General features: G+C 54.7%; 1 protein-coding gene across 4 annotated transcripts in view; it reads left to right on the top strand.

Annotated features, from left to right (window-relative positions):
- LRP1 (LDL receptor related protein 1) overlaps positions 1 to 23,170 on the top strand; it is a 142,524-nt gene that overhangs the window by 26,267 nt on the left and 93,087 nt on the right. For all 4 annotated transcript variants that reach the window (XM_064734737.1, XM_064734735.1, XM_064734736.1 and 1 more), the window contains exons 2-6: positions 1,438 to 1,560; positions 7,711 to 7,848; positions 10,921 to 11,040; positions 11,915 to 12,043; positions 12,196 to 12,459. In XM_064734737.1, the coding sequence (XP_064590807.1) occupies positions 1,438 to 1,560; positions 7,711 to 7,848; positions 10,921 to 11,040; positions 11,915 to 12,043; positions 12,196 to 12,459 (774 nt within the window). The remainder of the gene's footprint in view (positions 1 to 1,437; positions 1,561 to 7,710; positions 7,849 to 10,920; positions 11,041 to 11,914; positions 12,044 to 12,195; positions 12,460 to 23,170) is intronic.

Genomic DNA, 23,170 nt, shown 5'->3' with positions numbered 1-23,170 from the left:
CAGCCCATGTTTGGGGGGTGCAATGACCCCCCCCCCCCATTTCAGTGACCCCGTGGCTGTGACCCCCGCATTTCAGTGACCCCCATTTCAGTGATCCCCCATTGCAGCCCATGTTTGGAGGGTGCAATGACCTCCCCATTTCATTGCCCCCCATTTTAGTGACCCCTATTTCAGTGACTCCCCATTGCAGCTCTCCTTTTGAGAGGCTGCAATGTCCCCTCCCATTTCATGACCCCCCATGGCTGTGACCCCCATTTCAGCCCATGTTTGGGGGGTGCAATGACCCCCCCATTTCAGTGACCCCCATTTCAGTGACTCCCCATTGCAGCCTCTCCTTTTGAGAGGGTGCAATGACCCCCCCATTTCAGTGACCCCCATTTCAGTGACCCCCATTTCAGCCCATGTTTGGGGGGTGCAATGACCCCCCCATTTCATTGCCCCTCATTTTAGTGACCCCTATTTCAGTGACTCCCGATTGCAGCCCATATTTGGAGGGTGCAATGTCCTCTCCCATGGCAATGACCCCCCCATGGCTGTGATCCCCATGGCAGTGACCCCCCCATTTCAGTGACCCCCATTTCAGTGACTCCCCATTGCAGCCTCTCCTTTTGAGAGGGTGCAATGACCCCTCCCCTTTCAGTGACCCCCATTTCAGTGACCCCCATTTCAGCCCATGTTTGGGGGGTGCAATGACCCCCCCATTTCAGTGACCCCATTTCAGTGACCCCCATTTCAGCCCATGTCTGGGGGGTGCAATGATCCCCCCCATTTCATTGCCCCCCATTTCAATGACCCCTGATTGCAGCCGATGGTTGGGGGTTGCAGTGACCCCCCCAAGGTACGGGCAGGAGCCTCTTCCCAGCCTTTTCCCCTCCCCAAACTCTGGATTTTGGCTTTTCCTGCTGTTTTTCCCTCTGTCCCTTTTCCCTGTCCCATGAAGGATGTGGGGTCAGCCTTCCTTGGGGTCCATCCATGGGATGGATGGATCCCCGTCCCGCTGCTGTCCTCATGATTTAAAAAACCATTACTTTTTAATTTGTTCTCATTTGGCTTTTCTTGTTTTTTGCCCTGTGTTTTCTCTTGCCTAGCACAGAAAACGAAGCGCCTCTGGCTCCCAGGAGCTAATTCATCCCAGTTAAATGATCTTTAAAATCTGCGAGTGCATCACAGCGCTCGACTCCTGTTTTCTCCCGGTGTAATTAATGCTCCAGCTTAAATTTCCTCCTTTCCTTAGGGGCAAGCTTGATGGATCCGGTGCCGGGCTCAAACTTCTGCCAAGCCATAGGAAAGAAATCATCCCCTCAAAAAAAAAAAAAAAACCCAAACCAATCTTGGCCTTTAATTGAAATTTGATTTTTTTTTTTTTTTGAAACAACTTGTCCTTGGGAAGAAAACTGATGTTGTTTATTATCCTTATTTCTTTTTTTTTTCATCCAGCACCGAAGACTTGTAGCCCCAAACAGTTTGCATGCAAAGATCAGATCACGTGCATATCTAAGGGCTGGCGCTGTGACGGGGAGAAGGATTGTCCGGATGGCTCGGATGAATCTCCCGAGATATGTATGTATGCCTTCCTCTTCCTCTTCCTCTTCCTCTTCCTCTTCCTCTTCCTCTTCCTCTTCCTCTTCCTCTTCCTCTTCCTCTTCCTCTTCCTCTTCCTCTTCCTCTTCCTCTCCCTCTGGGTTTTGCTCCATCTCTCCATGGGTGTTACAGGACTCCAGGCAGACGTTGCACAATGTTCTACCTCAGCTTGCCTTGCAGCCCCTTGGGTGGGAGGTGTCCGTTCCGTCCATCTGTCCGTCCATCCATCCATCATCCATGCATCCATCCATCCATCCATCCATCCATCCATCCATCCATCCATCCCTCATCCATCCATCCATGATCCATGATCCATCCATGATCCATCCATGATCCATCATCCATCCATCCATCCATCCATCCATCCATCCCTCATCCATCCATCCCTCATCCATCCATCCATCCATCCATCCATCCATCCATCCCTCATCCATCCATCCATCCATCCATCCATCCATCCATCCATCCATCCATCCCTCATCCATCCATCCATCCATCCATCCATCCATCCATCCATCCATCCATCATCCATCCCTCATCCATCCATCCATCCATCCTCCATCCCTCCATCCATCCATCCATCCCTCCATCCATCCATCCATCCATCCCTCATCCATCCATCCATCCATCCATCCATCCATCCATCCACCATCATCCATCCCTCATCCATCCATCCATCCATCCTCCATCCATGCTTCCATCCATCCATCCATCCATCCATCCATCCATCCATCCATCCATCCCTCATCCATCCATCCATCATCCATCCATCCATCCATCCATCCATCCCTCCATCCATCATCCATCCATCCATCCATCCATCCATCCATCATCCATCCATCCGTCCATCTATCCGTCCATCTGTCCGTCCATGGCTCCACCCCACCCTCCTGCGAACAGGGGATCACTCATTATTTTTGTTCCCATCAAAATGGACGTGCACCAGGAAGGAAGAGTCAGCAGCAGTGTCACCCTCATCCCTCAGCACTTTGGCATTCCTGGGCACTGGGAATGAGGGAAGGAGATCCCTGGAAGTCCCAGGGAGCAGCTGGCCAGGGGACATCGCTGTCCCAGATGGATTTTGGGATTGGGATGCTGGGTTGGGCTCACTGGTGGGCTCAGCTCTGGAGTTGCTCCCTCAGATGGGGTGGTGGAGTCTCTCTGGGAGGAAACCCAGAACTGGGATGGGTTAGGTGAGGTTTTGGGGTGGGAATTGGGGGTGTCTGCAAAGGGGTCACAGCTGTGGTGACACCAAGGATGGTGGCTGTGCCAGTCCTGCTGTGCCTGTAGCTCTGCTGTGGCCAGGCTGGAGCAAAGAACCACCTGTCCCCATGTCTCAGCACGTGGCAAGCCCACAGAATGAGCAAAGAATCTCCTGTCCCCATGCCCAGCTCTGTCCCAAGATTCCCACTTCTCAGCTCTGGAGGTTAGTGGGTGGTGGAGTCACTCTGGGAGGAAACCCAGAACTGGGATGGGTTATGTGAGGTGTGGGGTGGGAATTGGGGGTGTCTGCAAAGGGGTCACAGCTGTGGTGACACCAGGGATGGCAGCTACACCAGTCCCTCTGTGTTGGGATCTCTGCTCTGGCCAGGCTGGAGCAAAGAACCACCCGTCCCCATGTCCCACGTGGACACAGCCACCACAGATCCCAGCAGAATCCCAGCTCTCCCACCCAGATTCCCACTTCACGCTCTGGATGGGGTGGTGGAGTCTCTCTGTGAGGAAACCATGGGTTAGGTGAGGTGTGGGGTGGGAATTGGGGGGTATCTGCAGCTGTGGTGACACCAAGGATGGCAGCTAGACCAAGTCCCTCTGTGTTGGGATCTCTGCTCTGGCCAGGCTGGAGCAAAGAACCACCCGTCCCCATGTCCCACGTGGACAGACCACCACAGAACCCAGCAAAATCTCCTTGTCCCCCATCCCAGATTCCCCCTTCTCGCTGTGCTTGGCAGAACCATCTCCTCCAGAGCAGCTCCTGGTTCTGCTCCACGTTTGTTTATTCCTTAAGGCAAAAATGATGCAACGGCCCCTCCGTGGGAGGGATGGGGGGCTGGGATGGGCTGCCTGCCTCCAGTCAATCAGCAGCCCTGGAAAATTACAGCAGGAGGACTCAGAGGCTGGAAGAAATCCGTCCTGATTGTCGTGTTCTGCTCACTGTGTGCATCTGTGCTCCATCCACGGGGACAGGTGACGGCAGCACGGACCCCTTGGATGCTCTTCCCTCTCCATCTTCTTCCTCTCTTCCCTGGGAGCAGCCTCTGGTGCTGTGGATGAACCCTCTGTGAGGAGGTCATGGATGTTGGAGGACTCTTGGGTTTGGTTCAAGCCCCCTGAGGGTTCATCCTTGAAGGACATGGGACCCCTGATGCCCCTGTGCCCTCCTGGCACTTCCAGGATGGGAAAGTGGGAGCATCTGTGAGACACAGACCAAAGCCTGGCATCTCTGTCCTCACCACCATATCTGTGACTGAGTCTTGGATTTGGTCCGAGCCCCCTGAGGGCTCATCCTTGGAGGACACGGGACCCCTGATGCCTCTGTACCCCTTGGAACATCCTTGGCACTTCCAGGATGGGGAATTTGGAGCATCTGTGAGACACAGACCACAGCTGGCATCTCTTCTTTCCTCACCACCATGTGTGGGACTGACTTTGGGTTTGGTCCAAGCCCCCTGAGGGTTCATCCATGAAGGACACAGGACCTCTGCTGCCCCTGTGCCCCTCCTGGCACTTCCAGGACAGGGAATTTGGAGCCTCTGTGAGACAGACACCACAGCCTGGCCTCTCCTCTCTCCTCACCACCATGTGTGGGACTGACTTTGGGTTCTGTCCAAGCCCCCTGAGGGTTCATCCTTGGAGGACACAGGACTTCTGATGCCCCTGTGCCCCTTGGAACATCCTTGGCACTTCCAGGATGGGGAATTGGGAGCATCTCTGAGACACAGACCACAGCTGGCATCTCCTCTCTCCTCACCACCACGTGTGGGACTGGCTCTGTGTGTTTTATCACCACCACAGACCCCAAACTTTGGAATCTCTCACTTCTTCAGGAGCAGTTCCATGCCCAGCTGATCTCCGGAGGGGCTGCACGTTCCTCAGTGGCTCTGCCCACCTCCCCTAATTCCCACTTCTAGACACTGTGAGGGTGTCAGGGCAATGCTGTGGGATTGCCAGGGATGCCAGGGCACATCTGTGTGCCCAGGGCATGAGTGGAGCCTCCCTGCTCCTGCCCAGGCTCATTCCCAACCTGTCAGCCCCTTTTATCTCCAGGATTGCCAGGCCAGCTTTCCTCACACCACTTCCAGCAGCCTCTCATCTCCCTTATCTCCCTGGCAAGGGAGAAAAATGACTTTTATTACTCTCATTTTTTACTTTTATTACTCATTTAATCTGTGTTTGAGCCGGGCTGTGAGCGCTGCTCCTGCTCAGGCTCCGGAGCCCGGCGTTGTTCGCGTTCTCCTGTTGGAGCTCTTGGAATTCTGTCAGGCAGGTGCCAGCTTTTCCTCCCTGGGGATTCCTTCAGGTATTCCCTGGCTTTGCTCAGGTCCCTTTTCCTTTGAAGTATTCCATGGTTTTGCTCAGGTCCCTTTTCCTTTGAATATTCCATGGTTTTGCTCAGGTCCCTTTTCCTTTTTGGTATAGCTTTTGCTCACCCATTCTTCTTTGCCCCCCGCCTCAGATTTTTGCTCCACAGAGCTTTCCTGAGGCTTGGACAGAGCCTCCATCCTGTTGGAGATCAAACATGAGGGGCTCTGAGGGAGGAATTTGTTGTGCCTGCTTGGTCCATCCATTGATCTGAGGGTTCAGGATGCCTTGGATCCCTCATCTTGCCCTGCTGGATCTGCTCTTGGCATGGTCCTGGTGAGCTCTGAAGTGACCCAGAGGCACCACCAGGACCCTCAGTGCTTCCATCCCTGTCCATCCCGATGGCACAAGTGTGACCATCCCACCCCTGCTCCTCCAGCTCTTCCCTCATTGTATTTTCCACCCCATCTGCATCACCCTGGGCTGTTGCCAAATCAACTGCAGCAGGAGGAAGAATTGCTTTTTTTCTCTCCTTTTTTATTTTTTCCTGAGTGGTTTTTTGAGGTTAAACATTCCTATCTAATTCAGCTCCTTGGGGTGTACCACAAGCTTGTCACATGGAATAAATTGGCTCATTTATTAGCACCAACATGGTGAAAAGCAAACAAAGTGGCTTGTGGATTAATCCTGGCCCTGTTTGGGATAAGTGCTTTGATCCAGGCTCTTTGCAGGGAATAATGGACACGGCAGAGCAGTTCTGACTGATGAATTGGGCTCTTCACTCCAGCCCCTCCATTCTTCTGGTCCATATATTGACGTTGCTTAATTAACCCATAATTTGCAATTACTGTGGGCCTAACCCTCTGCTAAAAAATAAATCTGTGCAGTAAGAGATTCTGCCAGGAATCATCTGCTGGGTGCTCTGGGACTGGGAAACAGGGGAAGGTCAAATCCCTGCTGGCTGTGACAGAGCCTGAACATCCTGAGGATCCCATCACCCCAGTGCCAGGCCAGTTTGCTCACTGGGATCATACTGGGATGTGTTTGAGTCTCAGGGCAGAGATCTGGCATCTAGAACCTGTTAAATTGTTAAATTCCCATTTTCCAGGCATCTCTTGAGCTGGAATTGGTGTCACTGCTCAGGATGGACAGAGGCTGGGTTGGATTGAGGATCCTGCTCAGTTTGGGGGGGAAGGGATCACAAATCCTGGGTTTTGTGGTTCCCTTCCCACAGCCCCCTGTGCTTCCAAGGGCTTTTATCCCCTCCTTTAGCCCAGGGATAGATGGATGATGGTGGGATCACACCCAGTGTCCCTCAGAGGTGTGGGATGAGGATGTACCCTGGGCTGTGTTTGAGACTCAGAGGAGAGATCTGGCATCTAGAACCTGTTAAATTCCCATTTTTCATTCATCCCTTGAGCTGGAATTGGTGTCACTGCTCAGGATGGACAGAGGGAAGTTCTGGCTGGGATGGATTGAGGATCCTGCTCAGTTTGGGGGGGAAGGGATCACAAATCCTGGGTTTTGTGGTTCCCTTCCCACAGCCCCCTGTGCTTCCAAGGGCTTTTATCCCCTCCTTTAGCCCAGGGATCATGGTGGGATCACACCCAGTGTCCCTCAGAGGTGTGGGATGAGGATGTACCCTGGGCTGTGTTTGAGACTCAGAGGAGAGATCTGGCATCTAGAACCTGTTAAATTGTTAAATTCCCATTTTTCATTCATCCCTTGAGCTGGAATTGGTGTCACTGCCCGGGATGGACAGAGGGAAGTTCTGGCTGGGATGGATTGAGGATCCTGCTCAGTTTGGGGGGGAAAGTGTCACAAACTTTGGGCTTTCCCACAGCCCCCTGTGCTTCCAAGGGCTTTTCTCCCCTCCTTTAGCCCAGGGATCACCCCCAGTGTCCCTCAGAGATGTGATGTGAGGATGAACCAGCACACAGAGCTCTGTGTGTGATGTCACACTCCTCTCCAAGGAGAGCTGCAGCTTATTTAGGGCAAACTCTGCTCTTGGAGCTCCTGGTGAAGGTGACTGGGCTAAAATGGGACCGTGCCTGGACACGTTGTGTGCTGTGGAAATAGCACCAAAATAACTCTGTGGATCCCCTCTTCTCACTGCTTTTGGGGGCCCGGGGGGATCCACAGAGCTATTTCTGCCAGCCCTGCTGAGGGGAGGGTGAGGAGGCACAAGCAGCCCCTGGAAAATGGGATTTCAGTGTTTTGGCTGGGCAGAGATGTGGTGGCAGCTCTGGTGTTCAGCCCTGAAATGTGGATTTGGGGCAGGGAGAGGGGTCAGGATTTGCAGGGCTCGTTGTCTCCCCTGCAGCCACCTCCAGCTTGGACATTGCAGGAGCTTTTCCTGGGCTTTCAGGCCATTCATGGATTTGTGGTGTGTTTGTTGTTTGTCTCCATGCCTTGCTTCTTTTCAGAGGAGCTTAAAAATAAAACCTGCCCTTCTTTGTAATTTTTCCAGTTAATAATGAAGATTAAATCTCCTTGTGCTGGGCTCGGAGGGGCCCCCACGTGCCACAGTCTTGGAACAAGGAGAGCGTTGGCACCCAGGGAGCCACAATCCCTGTGCTGACCCCTGTGCCCTTTGGTGCCCTGCAGGTCCCCAGAGCAAAGTGTCACGGTGCCAACCCAACGAGCACAACTGCCTGGGCACGGAGCTGTGCATCCACATGAGCAAACTCTGCAACGGCCTCCACGACTGCTTCGACGGCTCCGACGAGGGCCCGCACTGCAGGGGTAGGTTTGGGGGGCCCAGGAAAGTGGGGTACCCCATAACAGGGGAGGAGTTTTGGGATGAGAGTCCTGTTTTGGGATGAGGTTCCTGTTTTCTCCTCTTAAATGTGAGCCCCACCACACTCAGCTGTCATGGTTTGATGCTGGCTCAATAGCAATGCAGCCATAAAATTATATTTTTCTCAAATGAGGGCTGTGAGATGTGACCAGGTTTGGGGGTAACAAGGTCCCATGAAAGGGGGGCTAACCCCTGAGCTACTCCCCAACAGGGTGGGAGTTCCTGTTTTGGGATGAGGTTCCTGTTTTCTCCTTTGGAGTGTGAGCCCCACCACACTCAGCTCAGCACAGTCTGTCATGGTTTGATGCTGGCTCAATAGCAATGCATCCATGAAAATACATTTTTCTCAAATGAGGGCTGTGAGATGTGACCACAAACAGAGGTTTGGGGGTCCCAGGAAATGGGGGCTGCCCCAATGAGGGAGGATTGATGAGGTTCCTGTTTTCTCCTCTTAAATGTGAGCCCCACCACATTCAGCTGTCACGGTTTGATGCTGTCTCAATACCAGTGCACCCATGAAAATCTATTTTCTCAAATGACTGCTGTGAGATGTGACCATGTTTGGGGGTCCAACAATCCCAGGAAAAGGGGGGCTGCCCCATGGGGTACTCCCCAACAGGGTGGGAGTTCCTGTTTTGGGATGAGGTTCCTGTTTTCTCCTCTTGAGTGTTTGCCCCACCACACTCAGCACAGCACAGTCTGTCATGGTTTGATGCTGGCTCAATAGCAATGCAGCCATAAAAATATATTTTTTCTCAAATGAGTGATGTCAGATGTGACCAGAAACAGAGGTTTGAGGGTCCCAGGAAAAGGGGGGCTGCCCCATGGGGTGCTCCCCAACAGGGCAGGAGTTCCTGTTTTGGGATGAGGTTCCTGTTTTTTTCCTCTTGAGTGTGAGCCCCACCACACTCAGCTCAGCACAGTCTGTCATGGTTTGATGCTGGTGCAATACCAATGTACCCATGAAAATATATTTTTTCTCAAATGAGTGCTGTGAGATAACCCGAACCCTAACCCAAGCAGGAACAGAGGTTTGGGGGTCCCAGGAATGGGGGGCTGCCCCAACAGGGTAAGAGTGATGAGGTTCCTGCTTTCTCCTCTTAAATGTGAGCTCCAAAACACTCAGTTCAGCACAATCTGTCATGGTTTGATGCTGATGCAATACCTGCGCACCCATGAAAATCTATTTTTCTCAAATGAGTGCTGTGAGAGAACCCCAAATCTCACCCTAACCCAACCAGAAGCCGAGGTTTGGGTGTCCCAGGAATGGGGGGCTGCCCCAACAGAACAGGAGTGATGAGGTTCCTGTTTTCTCCTGTTGAATTTCAACCCCACCACGCTCAGCTCAGCCCAGCCACAGATCCAGAGATTATCCAGAGCCGCTTGGAAGTGAATGCCCATCATTCCTGAGCCTGCAGCCATGAAATAGCTGCATTGTCTCCTGGGCTTAAAAGCTCCAGCCCTGGGGTTCTGGTCCAGATAAGAGATACCACTGTGGGGTTTTTTTCCCTAATTTCCAGGAGCTTTGTCCCCTGCTCCTGGCCTGTCCCCGTGGCTAATCCTGCTGGAAAACTCCCTAAACCAGCGTGCTGCTGTGCAGATTAATCGCTCAGCAATGTGTGTCCTGGCCTGACCTTGTGTTCCAGAGCCTCTGTGCTCCCCAACCCTTCTGTTCCTGCCCTGGGGAGCTCCTGTGCTGCTCCACCAAGACCCCTGACCCCAAAGGGCTGCTCCTGTGGGGACCCAGCTCCTTTCCAGTGCCTGGATCCCATGGGAGCAGCTCCTGCAGCTGTGCTTGAGCTGAGAACGACTATTTCAGTGAGAGCTCTCGTTGCTGAAGTGGGATCTGATTTGTGTGAGCCACGTGAGCCGTGCTGGGGCAGCTGCTCAGGGCTTTGGGCACCTGGTGCTCGCAGGTTTGGGCACGCTGGGGCTGCCAGCCCTCGGTGGGGCTTGAGCTGGGTGCTGAGTGCCCCCCTGCCCGCGGCTGGTGCCACCCCAGGGAGGCATTTCCTGCATTTCCTGCATTTCCTGCATTTCCTGGCAGCTGCTTGCGAGTCCCAGCCTGCCACTGCCCCAGGTGTGGGCAGGTGAGCTGTCACCTCGAGCTGTGACCCCAAGTAATCACCCCAAGCTGTCACCTTGACCTGTCACCCCAAGTGATCCCTTTGAGCTGTCATCCTGAGACATCACCCCAAGCGTCACCCCAAGCTGTCACCCTGAGCTGTCACCTCAGGCTGTGACCCCAAGCGATCACCTCGAGCTGTCACCCCAAAACATGACCTCGAGCCATCACCCCAAGCTGTCACCCTGAGCTGTCATCCTGAGACATCACTCCAAGCCATCATCCCAAGCTGTTACCCCAAGCCATCACCCTGAGCTATCACCTTGAGCTGTCACCTCAAGCTGTCACCCTGAGTTGTCACCCCAAGCCATCACTGCAAGCCATCACCCCAAGTGTCACCTCAAGCTGTCACCTCAAGCTGTCACCCCAAGTGATCACCTTGAGCTGTCACCTTGAGCTGTCATCCCAAGCAATCATATCGAGCTGTCACCCCAAGCAATCACCCCAAGCTGTCACCTCAAGCTGTCACCTCGAGCTGTCACCCCGAAACATGACCCCAAGCCATCACCCCAAGCTGTCACCCCAAGTGATCACCTTGAGCTGTCACCTCGAGCTGTCACCCCAAACAATCACCTTGAGCTGTCACCCCGAGACATCACCCCAAGCCATCACCCCAAGTGATCACCCTGAGCTGTCACCTTGAGCTGTCACCCCAAGCCATCACCCCAAGCTGTGACCCTGAGCCATGACCCCAAATTGTCACCCCAACCCCTGCTCCCTGTTAGGTGTTCCTGATTGGGTCCTGTGATCCTGATGGAGTTGGGTGTTCCTGATGGGGTCAGGTGTTCCTGATGGAGTTGGGTGTTCCTGATGGGCTCTGATGATCCTGCTCACCCAACCCTTGATCGTGGTGTCCATCCTGGGTGAAATCCTCTCTCTTCCATCCCTGTAGAACAACTGGCCAACTGCTCAGCCCTGGGCTGCCAGCACCACTGTGCCCCAACGCTGTCCGGCCCCGTGTGCTACTGCAACCACTCCTTCCAGCTGGCTGAGGACAGGAGGAGCTGCAGAGGTGGGGCTGGGCTGGGTGGGAAAGGGGATGGGGAGAGCTGGGGGCAGCTTGGGGCAGGTGGGATGGGATTGATGGGATGGGATGGGATGGGATGGGATGGGATGGGATGGGATGGGATGGGATGGGATGGGATGGATGGGATGGGATGGGATGGATGGGATGAGATAGGATTTATGGGATGGGAGTGATGGGATGGGATAGGATTTAGGGGATTGATTTAGGGGATAGGATTTGGGATAGGATTGATTTAGGGGATAGGATTTGGGATAGGATTTAGGGGATTGAAATAGAATTTATGGGATGGGGTGGGATATATGGGACTGATGGGATGGGATAGGATTTATGGGATGGGATTGATGGGATTGATGGGATGGGATAGGATTTAGGGGATTTATGGGATTGATGGGATTTATGGGATTGATGAGATAGAATTTATGGGATGGGGTGGGATTTATGGGACTGATGGGATGGGATAGGATTTATGGGATGGGATTTGTGGGATTGGATTGATGGGATGGGATCCATGGGATGGGATGGGAGGGGATGGGATGGGATGGGATGGGATTGATGGGATGGGCTCCATGGGATGGGATGGGATCCATGGAATGGGATTGATGGGATGGGATCCATGAGATAGGATGGGATGGGGTGGGATTTATGGGATTTATGGAGTGGGATCCATGGGATGGGATTCCCTGGCAGGCTGCTGTGAGGGTCCCTTTGGCTCAGGCATCACTCCCTCCTCTCCAGCTCCACCTTGGAGAAACCATGGAGCTTCATTTCCTCTTCAAGTAGCAAAGGAGGGTTTTTTTCTGGTCAAAACCTTGGGTTTTTTCCTGATCCAAACCTTGTTTTTTTTTCCTGTCTCTCCCAGACTTTGATGAATGCACCGTGTATGGGACCTGCAGCCAGACATGCACCAACACAGAGGGCTCCTACACGTGCAGCTGTGTCGAGGGCTATCTCCTGCAGCCAGACAACAGATCCTGCAAAGCCAAGAACGGTGAGAACCTCAGCAGGGAGAACTTCAGGTGGTGCTTCAGGGCAGCTCTGCACACCACAGCCCTCTGAATTCTCCACACTGGGCTCTTCCCTGGGGTTACATCCACAGGATTGAGCTGTGCCCTGACCCTGCTGTCCCCTCCTTGCCCCCAGAGCCCGTGGATCGCCCTCCTGTGCTGCTCATTGCCAACTCCCAGAACATCCTGGCCACGTACCTGAGCGGGGCCCCCGTGCCCAACATCACCCCCACCAGCGCCAAGCAGACCACGGCCATGGACTTCAACTACGTGGAGGACACGGTCTGCTGGGTCCACGTGGGTGACAGCGCCTCCCAGACCATCCTCAAGTGTGCCAAGATCCCCAACCTGAAGGGCTTTGTGGAGGAAAGGTCCATCAACATCTCCCTGAGCCTGCACCGTGAGTGTCCGTTCGCTGTTCTGCTCCCCCATCCCCAATTCCCTGGCCATGGTGGGTGGAACTGGGAAGGAACTTCCCACAGGTCATTCCCTTTCCTTTTTTATTATTTGTAATAATTTAGTAATTTCTTGGTGTGCAGATATGAGGAGAAATTATAAAGGGAGGAGTGGAGCGAGTTTTGGGATGGCAGCTCTTGCTTCCTTTGGTCCCACCCCATAAAAACAACCAAATCCCACCCCAAAAAGTGACCAAGAGCAAACTCCCAGCCCAGAGGTGCCTCTGTGGGTGCCACTGAGTCGTGGTGTGAGTGGCTGGTGGCATTTCCTTCTGCTGGTGGCTTTGTGACCAGAATTAGTGTGGTCACAGCTCCGTGTCCAGTTTGGGTTTGCTGGTCAGGATGGGAGGGAGAGTGACTGGTTGGGGTTTTGGTGCTCTCTGAGGGGTCTCTGTGGGCTTCCAGCACCTTCCATGCATGCACAGAGCAGTGAGTGCCACAGCTGGGATGTGGGACACCATTGCTGTCACTGCTTTTATCCTTTGCCCAAATCATTTGGGGTGGAATTGAGGGATCTGGAGCTTGCAATGGGTCTCTGCTTGCCTGATATCATCCCCCTGATGTATCTTTTGCCTCCTGAAAATGAGGAGGCTTCCAGGGGTCAGAAGAATCCCCTTACCCCACCCACTGGCTCATCCAGCAAATTGGGTTCGACAGATTTCTGCAAAGGAGTGAAGGTCCTGGGTGCATCTCAGAGCTGAGAGGGATTCTCTGCTGAGGGCAGTGGGGTTTGAGCTGGGATCCTGGGGGTCCTGGGAGTTCTGGGGGTCCTGGGGATCCTGGGGGTCCCAGGGGAAACTGGGGGTTCTGGGGGTCCTGAGGATCTTTTGGATCCTGAGGATCCTGGGGATCTTGAGGGCTCTGAGGGTCCTGAGGTGGGTCCTGGGTGGGTTTTGGGGATCCTGAGGGTTCTGAGAGTCCCAGGGGCCCTTGAGGTTCTGGAGGTCCCAGGAGTTCTGGGGGTCCTGGGGGGTCCTGGAGTCCTAGGATCCTGAAATCTGGGGGTCCTGAGATTCTGGGGGTCTTGGGGTCCTGAGGATCTGGATTCTGGGGATCCTGGGGATCCTGGGGGTCTGGGATCTTGGGATCATGGGGTCCTGGGGTCCGGGATCTGAGGGTCCTGGGGGTCTGACTGGGGTTCTGGGGATCCTGGAGATCGGTTCCTGGGGGTCCTGGGGATCCTGGGGGCTCTGGGAATCCTGGGGATGATGAGGGTCCTGGGAGTCCCAGGAGTCCTGGGGGTCCTGGGGGTTCTGGAGGTCCTGGGGATCCTCGAGGTTCGGAGTCCTGGAGGTTCTGTGGTCCTGAGATCCTGGGGGTCTGAGGTCCTGGGGTTCTGGGGGTTCTGGAGATCTGGGAAGTCCTGAGGATCCTGGTGTTCTGGAGGTTCTGGGGTCCTGGGAGACTGAGTGTTCTGATGATCCTGTGGGCCCTGGGGTTCTCAGGGTCCTGGAGGTCCCAGGAGTCCTGGGTGGATCCTGAGAGTCCTGTTGGGGTCCTGAGGACCAGGGGTTCTGGGGTTTCTGGGATCTTGGATCCTGGGTGTCCTGAGTCCTGAGGGCCTGGGGCTGGGTTCTGGATGATCCTGTGGGCCCTGGGGTCCTACAGTCCTGGGGTCTAGGAGTCCTGGGGGTCCTGGGTTTCTGGGGGTCCTGAGCCGGGTTCTGGGGTCCTGGGGGTCCGGGCTCTGTGTGTGGCAGGGCAGGGCAGGCTGTGGCTGCTGCCCAGGGTGTGTGTGCACAGTTAATTTCAGCTCACCCTGTGTATTTTTAGGGCTGGGTGTATTTTTAGGGTGAGGCCTCACCCTTTGCTCTCCCCGGGCCGTAGATAACGTGGAGTTGAGCAGGACAGGGCTCAGCTTCCTGCTTCCCTCCTGGGATTTTGGGTTTTCCTTGGGATTTTAGGGGTTTCCTTGGGATTTTAGGGGGTGTCCCTGGGATTTTGAGGTGTTCCTGGAATTTAGGGGGTCTCTTTAGGCGCCTCTGGTTCATCACAAAGGAAGTGAGGAGTGAATTCCCCCCAGTGCCACTGGTGTGGGGATGAGGAGATAATGTCACTCTCCTGCAGGACGCTGCGAATCCAATTAGTGCTTTCCCTCTTGATTTCCTTCTTTATGGCATTATCTGCTCCCAGCAGGAGCGGGGACCTCCCTGGTGCCTGCTGCTAATGGGGTTTGAGCTCCAAACCCCTCTGATGGGGGGAGATTGATGCTGAGGGGCTGGGGAGCAGCAGGGGGAGACCCTGGGCCGAGGCTCCCCTGCCTCCCCGTCCTGCAGCGATTTCTGTCACTTGTGCCACGGGAGATGTGTTAAATGAGGGCTGTTCACAGCCCTTGGCACGACCCGGTGTCCTCAGAGCTTCATTGTTCCCCTCGGTCTTTACACTCCCGAAGCTTTTTGCTTTTTGCTCTCCTCAGGGCTTCCTGCAGCGCCTCCCCCTCGGCTCCCACCTCGCTGCCCGTGGGTATTTGTCACAGGCACTGATTTTCTCACTTGATCTGAGCTGGCTGCTTCCCTACCCCCAGGTCCTTTTTCTAAAAATCAGAGGCTGGTGAAGCTTTCCTTCCATTTCTCTTACAAAAATTCCTGCTTCTTCTTGGAATTGGATCATTTTTCTCCATCATCACTTGGGCTGGGGGGCTCTGGGTACCTCAGGGCTGGTTTCCTACCCTCAGGTCAGGTCTTTTTTTGGGGACACACTAAAAAAATCAGAGGCTGGTGAGGCTTTCCATCCATTTATCTTACAAAAATTCCTGTTTTGTGTTGGAATTTTCTGTTACAAAAATTCCTGTTTCGTGTTGGAATTGGATCATATTTTTCCACCATTAGCTGGGTGAGGGGGCTCTGGGTACCTCAGGGCTGGTTTCCTACCCTCAGGTCTTTTTTTGGGGACACACTAAAAAATCAGAGGCTGGTGAATCCTTCCCTCCGTTTTTCTTACAAAAAAATTCCTGTTTTGTGTTGGAATTTTCTGTTACAAAAATTCCCATTTTGAGTTGGAATTGGATCATTTCTCTCCACCATCAGTCTGAGTGGGCTGGGGGCTGCTTCCCTACCCCCAGGTCTTTTTCAGGGACACACTAAAAAATCAGAGGCTGGTGAAGCTTTCCATCCATTTCTGTTACAAAAATTCCTGTTTTGACTTGGAATTGGATCATTTTCTTTACCATCAGTCACCTCAGGGCTTGGTGGCAATGGTCAGCACGGGTGGGATGATGTGGGGAGGGGTCCAGCCTGTCCCCATCTCCACAGGGACCACACTGGGTGCTCAGTGTCCCCTCTGTCCTCACTCCCCTGATGAGAATGAGGCACGAGAAGGGCTTGTCCTTCCTGCCAGCACTGAATTGCAACAAGAGGAACTTGTCTTACCCTTCCTCCCATCCTGCTGTCCCTCTCCTCCTCTCCCTGTGACAATCCTGCAGCGTTCCATGCCTGGCAGGCTCAAGGACAGAGGCTCAGGCTGCACCAGGATGGCACAGGGGGGTTCATCTGAACCCCTAAACCCCTCTGGGATGGGGCAGGGGACACTTGGGGACCTCTCACAGCTCCCCTTGGACCCTCAGTGCTCCGTGGCAGCTCCTTGACCTCCGGGGACTTTGTGATCCCGTGGGATTTCTCAAGCAGATTCCAACCTCCACGTGTTCCCCCCAGACAATGTCCTTGTTTGTTTGCACTTGGGCTTCCAAGGAATTTCTGAGCCAAACAGAGCACTAAAAAATAATAATTAAAATCTTGTGCTGCTGCTTTTGGTGTCATGGCCAGAACTCTCTGCTCTCCCCCAGCTCTCCAAGCTTATCCTGCTGGCCTTGTCCTGCAATCCTGGGGTTGTTTTACAGGGATCGCATCCTTGAGCAATCCTGGCAGGGAAGCAGCTGTGCTGGGGGATTTGTGCTTCCTTCCATGAGATTCATGTCCCCAGAGGTGACACCAGGAGGTGGGGACACCTCTCAGGACTGTCCTTGTGGTGCCACCTTTGGCTGGCAGCAGGCCAGGGCTGTGCTGGTCACCTCTGGGTCCCCGTGGTGGCATTGACAGAGGTGTTAAATCTCTGGGGTGTTTGTGCTTCCTTCCATCAGATTCATGTCCCTGTTCCCCCAGAGGTGACACCAGGAGGTGGGGACACCTCTCAGGACTGTCCTTAGGGTGCCACCTTTGGCTGGCAGCAGGCCAGGGCTGTGCTGGTCACCTCTGGGTCCCCAAGCTGGTATTGATGACAGAGGTGTTAAATCTCTGAGGGATTTAACATCAGATTCACGTCCCTGTTCCCCCAGAGGTGACACCAGGAGGTGGGGACACCTCTCTAGACTGTCCTTGTGGTGCCACCTTTGGCTTGCAGCAGGCGAGGGCTGTGCTGTCACCTCTGGGTCCCCGTGGTGGCATTGACAGAGGGATTTGTGCCTCCTTCCATCAGATTCATGTCCTTGTCCCCCCAGAGGTGACACCAGGAGGTGGGGACACCTCTCTAGACTGTCCTTAGGGTGCCACCTTTGGCTGGCAGCAGGCCAGGGCTGTGCTGGTCACCTCTGGGTCCCCATGGTGGCATTGGCAGAGGGATTTGTGCCTCCTTCCATCAGATTCATGTCCTTGTCCCCCTAGAGGTGACACCAGGAGGTGGGGACACCTCTCAGGACTGTCCTTAGGGTGCCACCTTTGGCTGGCAGCAGGCCAGGGCTGTGCTGTCACCTCTGGGTCCCCATGGCAGTGGTGACAGAGGTGTTAAATCCCGTTGTGCTCCTTCCATCAGAATCATGACCTTTGTCCCCCTAGTGAGAATGACACCAGGAGGTGGGGACGCCTCTCAGGACTGTCCTTAGGGTGCCACCTTTAGCTGGCAGCAGGCCAGGGCTGTGCTGTCACCTCTGGGTCCCCATGGCAGTGGTGACAGAGGTGTTAAATCCCCGTCTCCGGTGCTCTGTGATCGGGTGACACTCAGGGCAAGGCAGGAGCCCTTTGCTTGCACTGTGGAAAAATACTGGGGAACACGTGCCAGGAGTGAGAGCTCTGGGCTCGTCCCTGGCTCTTGGGGTGGCTGCCCTGTCCCTGCCCTTCCCCTCCCCTTCTCACACTCTTTCAGTTTCTTTTCCCCCTTTTTCTTTTTCCCCTTTTCTGTGTTTTTTTTTGCGTGGTCAGAACTGGGAGGGTCTGATCAGCAGCTGAGCTTGGTGATGCCAGGGAATGCAGTGATTGTGCCTGGAGCTGGCACTGCCCCATCCCAGTGCTGGTGCTGGTCCTTCCCAGTCCCAGTGCCACCCTCCCAGTCCCAGTGCCACCCTCCCAATCCAGCTCTGCTCCTTCCCAGTCCCAAACTGCTGTCCTTTCCCAAAACTGCTCCTCCCCAGTCCCAGTGCCACCCTCCCAGTCCCATCTTTGCCCTCCCAGTCCCAGCATTGCTCCCCAGTCCCAGCTCTGCTTCCTCCCAGTCCCAGCATTGCTCCCCAGTCCCAGTGCCACCTCCCAGTCCAACACTGCTCCTTCCCAGTCCCAGCACTGCTCCTTCCCAGTCCCAGTGCCACCCTCCCAATCCAGCTCTGCTCCTTCCCAGTCCCAAACTGCTGTCCTTTCCCAAAACTGCTCCTCCCCAGTCCCAGTGCCACTCTGCCAGTCTCAGCTTGGTTCTCCCAGTCCAGCTCTGCTCCTTCCCAGTCCCATCTCTGTTCTCCCAGTCCCATCCCCGCTCTTTCCCAGTCCCACCTCTGCTCTTTCCCAGTCCTAGCACTGCTTTCCCAGTCCCATCTCTGTTCTCCCAGTCCAGCACTGGTTTCCCAGTCCAGCTCTTCTCCTTCCCAGTCCCATCTCTGTTCTCCCAGTCCCAGCTCTGCTCCTTTCCAGTCTCAGCATGGTTCTGCCAGTCCAACACTGCTCCTTCCCAGTCCCAGCACTGGTTTCCCAGTCCCATCTCTGTTCTCCCAGTTCATCACTGGTTTCCCAATCCAGCACTGCTCTCCCACTCCCAACTCTGCTCTTTCCCAGTCCATCACTGGTTTCCCAGTCCCAGCACTGTTCTCCCAATCCAGCTCTGTTCCTTCCCAGTCCAACACTCCTCTCCCAGTCCAGCACTGCTCCTTCCCAGTCCCAGCAATGTTTCCCAGTCCCAGCTTTGCTCCTTCCCAGTCCAGCACTGCTCTTTCCCAGTCCCATCTCTGTTCTCCCAGTCCCAGCTCTGCTCCTTTCCAGTCTCAGCATGGTTCTGCCAGTCCAACACTGCTCCTTCCCAGTCCCACTGGTTTCCCAGTCCCAGCTTTGCTCTCCCAGTCCAGCTCTGTTCTCCCAGTCCCAGCTCTGCTCTTTCCCAGTCCAGCTCTGCTCCTTCCCAGCAGGAGCAGTCACCAATTCTGCAGGAATTTCCCTCAGCAGGCTCCTTGCAGGGCTGCTGGGGAAAGGCTGCAGAGGTGCCACGATTTATTATTTCTCAATTTAAGCTTTGTTGTTTTCCTTTCTAAAACAAACCCTCGGGAAGGAGTTTGAAATATCAGGACATTTGATCCTGAGCGCGTTCTAAACCCCAAACACCAACAATCTGGCCAGCATTAAAATCCCTTCCTGGGCAGCATCAATCCCGAGCTGCCCAGCTCTGGGGGTGTTTTCATTGACTCCATTTCAGTGTCACTGGGAATGGGCTGTCCCCGTGCCAGCAGGCAGGGAGAGGAGCTGGGACAGATTGATTTCAGGGCCTGCAGAGGAATCCAAGTACATTTCTTCCCCCACTTTGCATGGAAAGCTATTTTTCTTCCTTGCTGCCTCATCCTGGCCAAGAAAGAGGCTCCGACGTGAACTCACTTGGCAGGAGAGGGGGATGATTGGTAACTTCATCTCGTGGTTCCTTTCTGTTGAGTTTCTTTTCTTTTTTAACTGTTTGTGGCTGTTCTTGGTGCAGTGAGGGAGGGAAGTGGGAGATGAGGGAGAGCAGGGGATGGGAGAGAAGGGGATAAATGGGGCAGGGGATAAATGGGAGCAGGACATGGAGGGGAGAAGGGATAGGGGAGCAGGGGTTAGGGGAGAGAAGGGGATAAATGGGAGCAGAAGATAAATGGGAGGACATGGAGGGAGCAGAAGATAAATGGGACCAGGGGATAGATAGGAACAGGATATGGTGGGGAGAAGGGATAGGGGAGAGCAGGGGATGGGGCAAATCAGGGGATAAATGGGAGCAAGGGATGAATGGAATTAGGAGATAAATGGGAAAGGGGATAAATGGGATGGGGCATAAATGGAGCAGGGGAGAGGGGAGAGCAGGAGAAAAATGGGAACAGGACATGGAGGGGAGAAGGGACAGGGGAGAGCAGGGGATAAATGGGACCAGGGGATAAATGGGAGCAAGGGAAAAATGGGACCAGGATATGGAGGAGAGCAGGGGGATAAATGGGAGCAGAGGATAAATGGGAGCAAGGGAAAAATGGGAGCAGGATATGGAGGGAAGAAGGGAATGGGGGAAATCAGGAGATAGGGGAGAGCAGGGGAAAAATGGGAACAGAACATGGAGGGGAGTAGGAGATAGGGGAGATCAGGGGATGGGGGAAATCAGGGAATAGGGGAGAGCAGGAGATAAAGGGGACAAGGGGATAAATGGGAGCAGGACATGGAGGGGAGGAGGGGATGGGGGAAATCAGGAGATAGGGGAGAGCAGGAGATGGGGGAGAGCAGGAGATAAATGGGACCAGAGGATAAATGGGACCAGGGGATAGATGGGAACAGAGGATAAATGGGAGCAGAACATGGAGGGGAGAAGGAATAGGGGACAGCAAGGACCAGGATGGATGGGAACAGAGAATGGGATGGGTGGGAGAAGGGGATAGAGGAGAGCAGGGACCACATGGGAAAGCAGGGATTGGGTGGGAGCAGGAGATGAAGGCAAGCAGGAGCTGGAGGGAGCAGAGGATGAGGAGAACAGGGGATGAAGGACACAGGGACTGTCTGGAGCCGTGCACTCACACCAGCTCATTGTGTGGCATGATGGTGATTTTAATCAGTCTCTTAACGAAGATCTGACACTCAGGACCCCACTGTGCTCTGCCCAGCACCTCTGACTCCCCTTGTAGGGAACAGAAATAAATCCCCCAAAGGGACTGAGAGCCCCTGAAACCCCCCCGGGCTGTGGTGGCAGGGCTGAGCTGCATTCCCACATTGCTGGGGACAAAAGGGTGACACGAATGTCCTGAGTCATCAGTGCCCAGGTTTGATTTCACATGGACAGGAGCGTGTCTGTCCCAGCACACCTCTGTCTGTGTGTCCCTGCACACGTCTGTGTGTCCCAGCACATGTCTGTGTGTCCATCCTCACTGCAGGAGCCCCTTGGGACCCTTCCTGGCCCCATTTCTGCTTTCTCCTCCCCCCCAGATCACCCCGGTGCCGGGTTCCCATCGAGCCTGTGTCTCTCTCCTCTCACCCAGAAGGAAGCCAAGGGCCCCCGTGCCTCCCCCTCAGCCTCTGTGGAATATTTGTGCCCACGGAATGGGCTCATTAAGGCAGAGTAATTAGCAGTCCCTTGGCTGCCCTCCACAGCTCATTCCATTCCCTGTTCCTGCTCTTCCCCACCTCCTGTGCCTCAGCCAGGCTCTGCGGGGATGCTGTGGGGTTGAGCCAGGACATGGGGAGGAGGGGAAAGTTTGGGGTGTCCCCATTTTGGGGAGCAGAGATGGTGTCAGAGAGGGGCTGGAGAGGTTCTGGTGATCCCTTGGACATGGGAGATGCAGCCATGGTGCTGCACTGGAGCAGGACACAGCCTGAAGAGGAGGCAAATTTGGGGTGTCCCCACTCTGGGGAGCTGGAGATGATGTCAGTGACTACTTGGACATGGTTCTCCTTCAGATACAGCCACGGTGCTGCACCAGAATAGAGAAGACGAGGCAATTTTGGGTGTTCCCACTCAGGAGATGGTGTCACTGAAGTGCTGGAGAGGTTCTGGTGATCCCTTGGACATGGGAGATGCAGCCATGGAGCAGAACATGGCCTGAAGAGGAGGCAATTTTGGGGTGTCCCCATTTTGGGGAGCAGAGATTGTGTCAGAGAGGGGTTGGGGAGGTTCTGGTGATCCCTTGGACATGGTTCCCCTGCAGATACAGCCATGGTGCTGCATGGAGCAGAGCACAGCCTGAAGAGGAGGCAATTTTGGGGTGTTGCCACTCAGGAGATGGTGTCACTGAAGTGCTGGAGAGGTTCTGGTGAACCCTTGAACATGGTTCCTCTTCAGATACAGCCATGGTGCTGCACCAGAATAGAGAAGAGGAGGCAATTTTGGGGTGTCCTCACCCTGGGGAGCTGCAGGTGGTGTCACTGAGGGGCTGGAGAGGTTCTGGTGATGCCTTGGTTCCCCTTCAGTGGTGTTCCAAGGCACAGACAGCCCATGGACTGGGTGTCCCAGTGCTCCCGGGAGCAGGGCATTGCTCCAGCCTGTCCCCAAGGCTGGCATGTCCCTCTGAGGGGGCTGTGTCACCCCTGAGGAGCTGGAGATGGTGTCAGTGAATGCTTGGACATGGGAGATGCAGCCATGGAGCAGAACATGGCCTGAAGAGGAGGCAATTTTGGGGTGTTTTCACCCTGTGGAGCTGGAGATGGTGCCAGTGACTGCTTGGACATGGTTCTCCTTCAGATACAGCCATGGTGCTGCATGGAGCAGAACATGACCTGAAGAGGAGGGAAGTTTGGGGTGTCCCTACCCTGGAGAGCTGGAGATGGTGTCAGAGAGGTGCTGGAGATGTTCTGGTGATCCCTTGGACATGGTTCCCCTTCAGATACAGCCACGGTGCTGCACCAGAATAGAGAAGAGGAGGCAATTTTGGGGTGTCCCCATTTTGAAGAGCAGAGATGGTGTCAGAGAGGGACTGGAGAGGTTCTGGTGATGCCTTGGTTCCCCTTCAGTGGTGCTGCACTGGGGTTCCAAGGCACAGACAGCCCATGGACTGGGTGTCCCAGTGGTCCCTGGAGCAGGGCATTGCTCCAGCCTGTCCCCAAGGCTGGGATGTCCCTCTGAGGGGGCTGTGTCACCACCTTGGGGAGCAGAGATGGTGTCAGAGAGGGGCTGGAGATGTTCTGCTGATCCCTTGGACGGGGTTCCTCTTCAGATACAGCCATGGTGCTGCACCAGAATAGAGAAGACGAGGCAATTTTGGGGTGTCCTCACCCTGGGGAGCTGCAGGTGGTGTCACTGAGGGGCTGGAGAGGTTCTGGTTGATCCCTTGGTTCCCCTTCACTGGGGTTCCAAGGCACAGACAGCCCATGGACTGGGTGTCCCAGTGGTTCCTGGAGCAGGGCAGTGCTCCAGCCTGTCCCCAAGGCTGGCATGTCCCTCTGAGGGGGCTGTGTCACCCCTGAGGAGCTGGAGATGGACATGGGAGATGCAGCCATGGAGCAGAACATGGCCTGAAGAGGAGGCAATTTTGGGGTGTCCTCACCCTGTGGAGCTGGAGATGGTGCCAGTGACTGCTTGGACATGGTTCTCCTTCAGATACAGCCATGGTGCTGCATGGAGCAGAACATGACCTGAAGAGGAGGGAAGTTTGGGGTGTCCCTACCCTGGAGAGCTGGAGATGGTGTCAGAGAGGTGCTGGAGATGTTCTGGTGATCCCTTGGACGGGGTTCCCCTTCAGATACAGCCATGGTGCTGCACCAGAATAGAGAAGACGAGGCAATTTTGGGGTGTCCCCATTTTGAAGAGCAGAGA

This window comes from Zonotrichia leucophrys, chromosome 29 (genome assembly GCF_028769735.1).
Source record: "Zonotrichia leucophrys gambelii isolate GWCS_2022_RI chromosome 29, RI_Zleu_2.0, whole genome shotgun sequence".
In the NCBI taxonomy this organism is placed as follows: Eukaryota; Metazoa; Chordata; class Aves; order Passeriformes; family Passerellidae; genus Zonotrichia; species Zonotrichia leucophrys.
Note: the sequence above shows the minus strand (reverse complement) of the source record. Positions and strands in the feature narration are given on the sequence as shown.